This window comes from Crocuta crocuta, unplaced genomic scaffold, assembly GCF_008692635.1.
Source record: "Crocuta crocuta isolate KB4526 unplaced genomic scaffold, BGI_CrCroc_1.0 scaffold318, whole genome shotgun sequence".
Taxonomy (NCBI): domain Eukaryota; kingdom Metazoa; phylum Chordata; class Mammalia; order Carnivora; family Hyaenidae; genus Crocuta; species Crocuta crocuta.
The window spans coordinates 4,514,170-4,524,302 of NW_027531425.1; the positions used below are offsets into that span (position 1 = coordinate 4,514,170).

At 51.8% G+C, this 10,133-nt stretch overlaps 1 protein-coding gene across 1 annotated transcript; it reads left to right on the top strand.

The window, feature by feature from the left end:
• The first annotated feature begins 3,575 nt into the window (after positions 1 to 3,575).
• Positions 3,576 to 10,133, top strand: TNNI1 (troponin I1, slow skeletal type). Its single transcript, XM_077771984.1, has 7 exons — positions 3,576 to 3,590; positions 4,264 to 4,305; positions 4,943 to 5,074; positions 6,029 to 6,118; positions 7,323 to 7,499; positions 8,775 to 8,884; positions 9,811 to 10,133. Exons 1-6 carry the CDS (start codon positions 3,576 to 3,578, stop codon positions 8,880 to 8,882), a joined length of 564 nt encoding a protein of 187 aa, XP_077628110.1. The 3' UTR covers positions 8,883 to 8,884; positions 9,811 to 10,133.

A 10,133-nucleotide genomic window follows, 5' to 3' on the forward strand; every position in this document is an offset into this window, starting at 1 on the left:
GGCCCCTGGTGCACACACACTGGTTTCCTCCATTTCTCACTTCACAACCCAGCTCGGGATTCCTGTCCCGCCTTGCACACCTGCTCCCTGCCGAGTCGTCCTTCTTTCCCCATCTTCTGTACAATCCCCACCCTCTGCTGGAATGCTCTTTGTCCAGCCACAGGCAAGATGGTGAGTCAGGTCTGGCTTTGGAGCATCCCCTCGTGTAGCCTCGAGGACCCCCTTCTTGGATTGTGTCCCCCAACTGTTGGGACTACAGGGAGCCTCAGGAACCCAGTCAAGGGGGTTCACACTGTGCTCCACAGTCAGAGGTCCTCAAGAAGGCCTTGGGGCTCCTATGTACCCCGCTTCAACCTGTGCCATTTGCTCACATTGATTACATTTGTTTTACTTCCAAGTAAAATTTGGTTTGAACAAAGTCTTTAAGAGCTTTTTTAAGGGCACAACAATTTATCTAACTCCGATTTTTGCAGAGGGGAAATCTTCCTGGAAAGGGTCAGGATAAAGAATAGAGTAGAACCCAGGTTCTTCTCCTGCCTCCTGGCTTGACCCCCTCCATGCAGGACTCCCTCACTGCTCTACCCTAGGGGCGCAGGTCTATGAGAATAGCACCCCCCCCCCACGCAGTTACATTGCACATAGTATCAATAGCGCCCTCTGGCGTTGTGCCCTATGGCAGCTACCTATACTCCATTTTCACTCTATACTTCATTTCCAGATTCTTCCCCTTTCTGAGAACTTCAATGACTGCCCTCATCCACAGGACAGACTCTCAACCCAGCATGTTGTTTAGGTCCCCGTGACCTCAGTCTTCAAACAGATTTCCATGGATTCCATTCTGTTCCCCACAGGGGCTGGTAAACTTTTTCTGGAAAGGGCTTGATAATAATAAATCTTTTAGGCTTTGCATGTTACATGGTCTTCTGTTGCATATTCTTTATTTTCCAATGCTTTAAGCAAAGAGAGGCTGGGGGCCAGATTTGGCCTGTGGACTGTAATTTGCCGATCCCCGCCCTACATACCTGGCCAACAGAGCCACTTTGGGTTTTGATATTGCTTCTTTGCTTTTATAAGCTTTCTCTCTCTTGTGAGTGAATGAGTGAATGAGTGAGTGAGTGAATAAATGAAATAAAGAATAAATGGACAAGTATTTATCCCATCCTGACCAGTTGGAGTCTGTTATGTCGATTTCTTCTTCCTGCCATCTGACTCTCCCAGGCGGGACAGCTGATGCAGCCCCAAGGCCCAGCTGGGCTGGGCGGCAGGAGCTGTAAATTTCCCACATTGATGGTTGCTTTGTGCCTGCAGGTGCTGCCCGCCCACCACCACCACCACCATGCCTGAAGTGTAAGTAGCCCCACCCCCACTGAGGCTCCAGGAAAGCAAGGCCCATTGCTATAGATTTCAGCCCCACAGTTGAGGCACCTTCTGTTTGACCCCTGAAGCAGTTCCCCAGGAGATCAGACTCTAAAGCAGGAGCATACCTGGGGCTCCTGGGTGGCTCAGTTGGTTAAGTGGCCAACTTCAGCTCAGGTCAACATCTTGTGGTTTATGAGTTTGAGCCCTGTGTCGGGCTCTGCATTGACAGCTCAGAGCCTGGAGCCTGCTTCGGATTCTGTGTCTCCCTCTCTCTCTGCCCCTCCCCTGCTCACGTTCTCTCTGCCCCTCAAAAATAAATAAACATTTAAAAAGTTAAAAGAAAAATAAAGCAGGAGCAGGCCTGGGTGCCTGGGTTCCCAGTGCTACCACGCATCCCCCTCCCCCTCCCCATAGCCTTTGAACAGAACTCATGCTCCAGATTGCTTAGGGGAGAATTCTGTGGCCTGTGTCAGACTTTGTCTCCGCACTGGTCAGATGAATCGCGTGTGCCTGGCCATGATTTGGCATTGGCCCAACAGATGAACAAAGCACTGGGAATTTGCCCACCAGGCCAGGGGCAGAAGTGTTCATGCTGCTGGAACCCTGTGTTGAGGCTTCCCTGAACTTCCACCCCTCCTCCCCGGCTTACAATGGCTAGTGTCTCCCCGTAAGAACCTCAGGTAGCCCAGAGAGCCATTGGATGTTTATTCTGTTTTGCCGAAAGTCTTGAGCTGGTCCCTCTGCCTGATGCCTGATTTCCTTCCTGTGTATGATTGTCACCTCACCGCCCCCGCCCAAGCTTGTCCACATGGTTTTGCCGTTGCACGTGCAATATGAACTGTTCACATTCTGTCTTCTGTTCTTTCCTCCTGTCCTTCCTGTGATGGATGCCTGAAGTGAGGTAAGTGAGATTTGGGGTAACTTTGTCCTGGTTAGGTCTTCAGACTGGTAAAGGTGGGGTAAGCAGTATGCATGGTAGGGGGCGGCCAGTGGCTAAGAAAATCCCCAGAGAATAGAAATCTTGGGTGAAGTTTCCAGGCATGGACTTCTTTGGGCCCAGGGTGGTGCCCCAGTGCACAATCTCACTGGAAGGCCCTCCTGGGGACTAGCTAGGGTCACAGCATGGCTAGGTGTGATTCTATACCCGTTCCTTGCTCTGCAGTCTCGCTGAGCACTGAGCAAGTTCTTCCTCCCTTGTTCTGCTCACTTGTCCAGCCCTGGGGGCTATCTTGTTTTTTTTGCAGAGCTGGTCCTATGCAAAGCCATATTTGAAGAGTACCAAGAGATCATCTTTGGGCTGTTCTACCCTGCCCAATGACCAAACAGTGATGGAGGAGCACAGAGGTGTCCTTCCATTCCCCTCTGGTCTTAGATAACTCTGGCCCTGAAACGATCCAGATTTATGATGCTGCTGAGAACACAGCCTGTGTACAGCCCAGGGTTACAACCTGCAGGGATAGGGCTGGGGATTCTGAACTGGCAAGGGTGGGAATGAGTAGCACTGATGGAGGGGACATTTGGCACAGAGATTCTCAATGAGATTCTCAATACACCATTTTTCAATAGCCACATGAATTTCTTTTTTTAAAGGTTCATTTATTTTGGGGGAGAGAGAGAGCAGGAGCAGGGGAGGGGCAGAGAAAGAGGGAGAGAGAGAATCCCAAGCGGGTTCTGCGTGGTAAGTGCAGAACCTGATATGGGGCTCTATCTCCTGAATGGTGAGATCATAACCTGAGCTATAATCAAGCGTCAGATGTTTAACTGACTGAGCCACCCAGGCGCCCTGCCATATGAATTTCTAAGTTTTGCTGAGGCTTATATTAAAGTGAGTCACCATTGACTGATGATCCAATGAGGTGACCCACAAGTTCACCAAGCAGTGGGGGAATGATATTGCAACAAAGCATTTCCATGAGTACATTATGGTGTGCAAATCGTGAGTGGTAGTGATTATTGCAATGGGCCATTTCTTCTGCAAGCACACGAATCCAAACAGTAGCCCAAACCTTGCTTTAGAAGGTGAAAAGACAAACAAACTGCTCTCAACCGTCAGATTAGAAGTCATGCATTCCATGCACAAGACACAAGGTCATTCATCTTCCCTCATTTTCTCAAACAAACCCTGCTTGCTTCTACCATACACACTAGCCTAACAAACCAGGGCTATGATCACGCAGCACGCAGCACGGTACAGTCCACGCTGCTCACCGGTAGCGATGAGCGTCGACCACGTACGGTCAAGAAGAGATCCAAGTGTGCAGAAGGCATCACAGCCTCATCAGTGAGGGATTATGCAGCCCCCCTGACCTTCACCTCCCCTGAGTGCCATTGAACATATCCAGTTGGCAAGAATATATCAAGCATTTTTTATAAGAAAACAAGGTTTTTATACCTGAGAGAGATGCATGTGGATGATGTTGACAATAAAAAAGTTGCAAAATTCACAGCTTGTTTCTCTGATGTAACAGATCATCAGGGCATTGGGGCCTTACTATGCAGAGCACTAACAGGTGCATCTCTTTCATGCCTTTCAAAGGATTTGCACGTCCATGATGTCACTCTGTCTGTGATAACTCTGTGGACTGAGGAAGGTGGGTCTTGGCATCCTTATTTACGGATGAGGAAGGAGGTACCCGTAGAGGTCATGTGACCCACATAGGCTCCCACCAGCATTAGAAGCAGGATTGAGAGCGAGGGCTTCAGCTTCTAGGTTAGGAGAGCTGACTACAGCATTCTCTGAATTTGAGGGGTTCAGTCATAAAGGTGAGGGACCTTTTAAAGGACCCTATGGCGGGGATTCTGCGTAATGATGGTGAACCTGGCTGGCACGCATCTTGGCCTAGACCAGATTTCCAGTTCTGCAGACTCTACCTCACCACCTGTCTCTCCCCTTCTCACCCTCAGAGAAAGCCCAAGATCACTGCCTCCCGCAAACTGTTGCTGAAGGTGAGGCTTCATGCTGGCCCTGGGGGGACATCCAGTGGGAGACAGAAGGCCTATGGTGCGGACTCTGTGGGGGTGTGGAGGGTCGTGGGGGGTGAAGAGAAAGGAGGCCAAAGTGAAGATGATGAGAGGACAGAGGGGGCCCCAGCCATTGTCTGGGGACTGGTGGTCAGTGAGTGGGACCCTGAATCTATGGGGTCCTGGCACCTGCCTGGGGTCCTGAGAGGAGGCAGTAACCAGCTTCAGGGTGATAATACCCAGCAAGGCAGAGGGCCTTGCTTTATTTTGGCAAGAGTTTCTTGGGAGCTCTGTGGTCCAGAACAGATGAGAAGTGGGTAAGAGGGAGACTGTGAGGGAAAAATAAGCTCCAGGGTCTGAGAAATGCTGCGTGCGGTGGCTCGGTGCTTGCTCTCACGTGGCCCTGCCTGCAGCCAGCACACCCACCGCACGCCCCGTGGCTGTCCTGTTCACTCCGGGGGATCCTGGGCTGTGCCCTCACCAGCACGAGAACACACGCTGCTTGTAGAGCCAGAGGCAAGAGCAGGTCCAGCCTGGGGTCGGCCTTCCCCTCAGGCCCTGATGCTGGGTGGGGAATACAAGGGCCCCAGGCCCCTGGCTCAGGAGGCTCTGTCCCGTCCAGAGCTTGATGCTGGCCAAGGCCAAGGAGTGCTGGGAGCAAGAGCACGAAGAACGGGAGGCCGAGAAGGTGCGCTACCTGGCCGAGCGCATCCCCACGCTGCAGACCCGTGGCCTGTCCCTCAGTGCCTTGCAGGTGAGTGTGCACGGCTGGCCCCTGGACCCAGCTGGCAGGGGCTAACCCTGGCTCCACGCTCGGTTCTTGTACAAGTGGCTCTTCTCTTGCAAGGTCTCATGTCATCCCATAGGCCCCTGCGAGGTGGTGCTGGTAGATCCCATTTCACAAGTGCAGGAAGGGAGACTCAGAGGTGGGGGAAAGCAGCTTTTCAGGTGGGGCCGGGCCAGGGCTGGGGCCCCACATCAGACCAGTGCCAGGGCCTCAAAGGTGTGCAGTGGGTTGGTGGGGGGGGTGGATCTTTGGATCCAAAGACCTGCCCATCCTTCCCCTGCAAATAGGTTTGTAATGTTCGTAAAACACTGATAATTGTTTATATGCCAGTGGCTACAGAGAAAAGAGACTGGAAGGAAATATACCAAAATGTCACCAACGGTCATCTCCTACTGGTGGCATCACTCGTTATTTTTTAAAAAAAATTTTTTAAATGTTTATTTATTTTTGACAGAGAGAGAGAGAGAAGGGGAGGGGCAGAGAGAGGGAGACACAGAATCTGAAGCCGACTCCAGGCTCTGAGCTCTCAGTTCAGAGTCCGACATGGGGCTTGAACCCACAAACTCACAAACCTGAGCCGAAGTCAGACATTTAATCGACTGAGCCACCCAGGCGCCCCACTCATTATGTTTATTATGTTCTTTTTATTTAATACATAGTTTTCAAATTTTCTACAATTGACTGATTTTTATCATAAGAAACCTTTTTAAAGAAAACAGTTACATTCTGAAAGGAAAACAAAGGGCTTACATGCTGAGCTATCAGAAACCATGAACCTCAGAGAAAAGGGGATGGTTAGCTCCTTTCCAGAATGTAAATCTTGCAAAGGCACTGGATTTGGAGGAGAAAAGAAAGGCTGGGGTCCCAAAGGCTCCTCTCCCTTCTTTTCTGTTTGTGCTTGATTAACCTTTCTTCCTCCAGGACCTCTGCCGAGACCTACATGCCAAGGTGGAGGTGGTGGATGAGGAGAGATATGACATTGAGGCCAAATGCCTCCACAACACCAGGGAGGTGAGCCTGTAGGAGGGGAGGGCAGGCTGGGTGCATGGTGGGGCGATGTCTAATGTCTGGGGTAGGTGGAGGGGGGGCAGTGATGGTGCAGCCGCAGACGAGGTCCCTCTTCTTCTGCAGGGTTTGGGAAGTGGCCACTTGGGGAGCTCTGATCTCTCCACTCCAGCCCCTAGGACTAGAGATGGGCAGAGAGAGGATAATCACACAGATGAAAAGCACAAACTTCCTCCCAACCTGTCACACGGGCTCCTCAGTCTAAAAGGAGCTGCCCTCTTTGTTCACCCACACAAACAATCATATGCTTGTTAATAACATCTTCCCTTTGTGAATGGCTTTCATGTGCATTTCATCCTTTGATCCTCCCTACGCCCCTGTGGCTGAAGTAGGTGCTATTATCTGCACATTACAAAGGAGGATGCTGAAGTTCAGAGAGGCTGAGAAATTTGATCCAGGTCACACAGTGGTGATTGTGGGACCAGGTCTGGTCGCTGCCTGCCCCCCTCCAGCCCCCACTGCAGTGCTCTGTGCTCCCCCCGGTGTGGGGGGTCGGAGCATTAGCTCAGTCTAGACTCTGCTCCAGTGTGACAGGGCAGAACTCAAAAAGGCAGGACTCCTGAAGCTGTAGTGAGCTGCTCCTGGGTACCTGTTCAGACAGGGAGGAGGGGACGTGGTGGGATGAGAAAGCACTTTGTTTCTTCCCACTTCTCCCCATCAGGAATGATGGTTTGTGGCATCACAGATGTTCCCAGAATTCCCTCCAGAGAGAGTACCCTGGAGTGGAGTTTATCCATCTTACTGGGCCAAGGCTGTGCCCTCAATGAACTGCTTTGAAGGCTCACTGGGAGGGACTCCTTAGAAGCAGAAATAGGGCCACAGGAATAGGAGGCAGCACCCCGCCCCAAACAGGGCTTCCAAACCAGACTTGTGCTGAGTTTGGAGCTGCCCCATCTATTCACCCAACCCTGACAGAGAGGCGAATGGGCTTTATCTGTCCATTTACTCTTTCATTCACTTGTCAACAAACACATTGGGGCTATTTGCAAAGTGATGAGTGGGTCTGAGTATCCCAGAGGGTCTGGACTGGAAGCTGGAGAATTTGGGGGATAGTTTTGGCTGGAAGTCTTCAAGTCCAAGATCCTCAGGATGGTTGCCCTGGGGATGCATGCACTCTTTCCAGTGAACCCTGGCTTCTTCTCACCTGCAGATTAAGGACCTGAAGCTGAAGGTGCTGGACCTCCGCGGAAAATTCAAGCGTCCACCACTGCGTCGGGTCCGGGTCTCAGCTGATGCCATGCTTCGGGCCCTATTGGGCTCCAAGCACAAGGTTTCTATGGATTTGCGGGCCAACCTGAAGTCAGTGAAGAAGGAAGACACAGAGAAGGTGAGGAGCCCTCTTCTCAGAACCTTTCACCCCCTGTCCCATCAGCCTTTACCAGTTACTCCACCACATAGACTCAGGGAGGAGCCCCTGTTGGAGGCCAGGCAACCTGTTGGAACATTCTAGAACCCTCTAGGAGATGAGTGATGAAGTCTTACCATTCTGTTTTGGGAGAAAGAAGACTTGCTCCCTTCCCTCAGGCTCTCAGTCTGAGGAGGAAACTGGGACAGAAAGAAAGCCAGACCAAGCAATAAAGCAAAAACTATACCCAGTGTGAGGAGAATGCAGGGTTAGGGTGAGCGGGGAGACAGTGCCCTCTGTCACTATTGGGGAAAAAAGACAGCAGATCATTGTGGTCATAGGACACATGAGCACAGAAATGAGAGAACTGAGTTCAATCACTCATTCAGGAACAAATCACTCAAAGCTAAGTGAGCTCAATGTATGTGCCCAGAATGGACGGGCTCTAGAAGGAACATGGGTCTCTGGTCCAAGAAGGTTCATAAAGAGAAGAGATGGCCAGGCAGTCTGCTGATAAAATGGAAAATGAGCCAATTTATGAGGAGGTAGGTCAGAAGAGGTGGCCTTGAGCTGGCCTTGAGCACCAGACCAGGAAGTAGGTGTAGGTCTGGAGGCAAGGTTGGGCTGTGGTTCACTGGGGCGGTAACTGGCCCCGCCATGATCATCCAGAACTTCCAGCTGACACAGCTTCCTTCTTCCTGTGGAGCCTCAGCTTGGTGCGTGTCTATCTTTGAATGTGTCCTTGGACCTCGCCAGCTGGGCAGGGCTGTCAGGATTTCCTCTTTTTGAAGAGGGTGACTTTCTCTTTTCTTTTCTTTTCTTTTCTTTTCTTTTCTTTTCTTTTCTTTTCTCTTTTCTTTTCTCTTTCTTTCTTTCTTTCTCTTTCTTTCTTTCTTTCTCTCTCTCTCTCTCTTTCCTTCCTTCCTTTAAATATTTAAATGTGTTTACTTATTTATTTATTTTGAGAGAGGGGATGCATACATATGTGTGAGCAGGGGAGGGGCAGACAGAGAGAGAGAGAGAGAGAGAATCCCAAGCAGACTCCTCACTGACAGTGCAGAGCCCCACATGGGGTTCGATCCCATGAACCGTGAAACCACAACCTGAGCCAAAATCAAGAGTCAGATGCTTAACTGACTGAGCCATCCAGGCATGCCAAGGCGTCTGCCTTTCGATCGCCTCGTTTCTTTTATGTCAGGAGGGCCCGGCTGCCCTCCGGCCTGCTAAGTCTCTGATGTGTGTGTGGCCTCCCCACAGGAGAGGCCCGTGGAGGTGGGTGACTGGAGGAAGAACGTGGAAGCCATGTCTGGGATGGAAGGCCGGAAGAAGATGTTTGATGCCGCCAAGTCTCCTACCTCACAGTAGAGGTATATAGAGACCAGCCCCCTTCTCCCTGGGCCCACCAGACTCTAACAGATAATAGAGGCTCCAGGACACTGGCCGGTGGCTTGGGGCCAGCGTGGTGCATTGAGGAGAATCAGCTCCGGTCAGCTCAGCCTCGAGGCCTTGGGCATGTCATTTCTGCTGTGGGGCACTTTTTTTACCCTCATCTATAAAACTGGAGGCTGTATCACATCAGTGTTCTCCAAGTGGGGCCCTCAGACCAGCAGTATCAGGACCACCTGCAAATGATCGGGCCCCACCTCTGAGCCTTTGAATCGGCAACTCTGGGGTGGGCCAGCCTGTAGATGTTCTCCTGCAAGACCTCGAGAGCCCCTGGGTTAGACCATCCCTGGGGGCCCTCCAGTTCTGACTTGCTGAACATTTAAGCTTTTAAAAATACCTCCTGGCAAAGTACCCCAAAGCCTCTGGTCCCAGGGGGGTTCTAGTCAGAGGAGACAAGGCCACCCCTTCTCTGAGGAAGTTGCTGGAGAAAGCAGCAAAGTGAAGCCTCATAAACCAACCCCCCCCCCACCCCCGGGAGTCCCCAGGGGATGTGCAATAGGGCAGAGGTCAGCTAAATAGCCCTGGCAGGGAAGGCTTTCTGGAACTGTGAGCTCTCTGAGGGAGTGATGGGCAAGGGTTTGTAGATACAGGAGGGTGTGTCAGAGAGCTAATGTGCAAGAAGAGCACAGAAGTGAAAGTTAACCAGTGGTGGAGGAGGAGCACAGTGGGGAGGAGAAGTGATAGGGGTTCAGAAAGGAGAGGGGAGGGAGCTGGGGTCCTGGGCTGAGAAGCTGAGGAGCCCCTCTGGGTGGTGGTTCAGCCCAGGGTGTGCTTGGGGTAAGAAGTCCCAGGACTGTATGTCCTGCAGGTGAATCTGTAAAATGGCTCTGCCTCTTTGTCCCCACAGGCCGGCTTGCTGCACTGCGCTCTGGCCACCCACTTCTCCCTCCTCCCTCCAGCCTTGGCTCACCCGCCTCTCTGCATCCCACCCTGCATTTCTGGAACATCCCATCCTGCTCCCACCTCTCCCCTCCAGCCTGAGTGCCCTCCTCTGGAACTGGGATTAAACAGACACCCAAGATTCTGAAGAGCTCACCCTCGCAGGGTGTAGACCCTGGCCAGCCGCGGTATAGCCAAGCTGAGGAGGAAGGGATTGTGAGAACACCTTCCCTCTGGCCCCGTGCTGCATCCCGCCACTGCTTCTATGACATGTAGAGTGCCCCCAGGCAT

Coding starts and splice junctions, on each gene's coding strand:
- TNNI1 (XM_077771984.1), top strand. Junction 4,306..4,942: donor CCCGCAAACTGTTGCTGAAG/GTGAGGCTTCAT, acceptor TGTCCCGTCCAG/AGCTTGATGCTGGCCAAGGC. Junction 6,119..7,322: donor GCCTCCACAACACCAGGGAG/GTGAGCCTGTAG, acceptor TCTCACCTGCAG/ATTAAGGACCTGAAGCTGAA.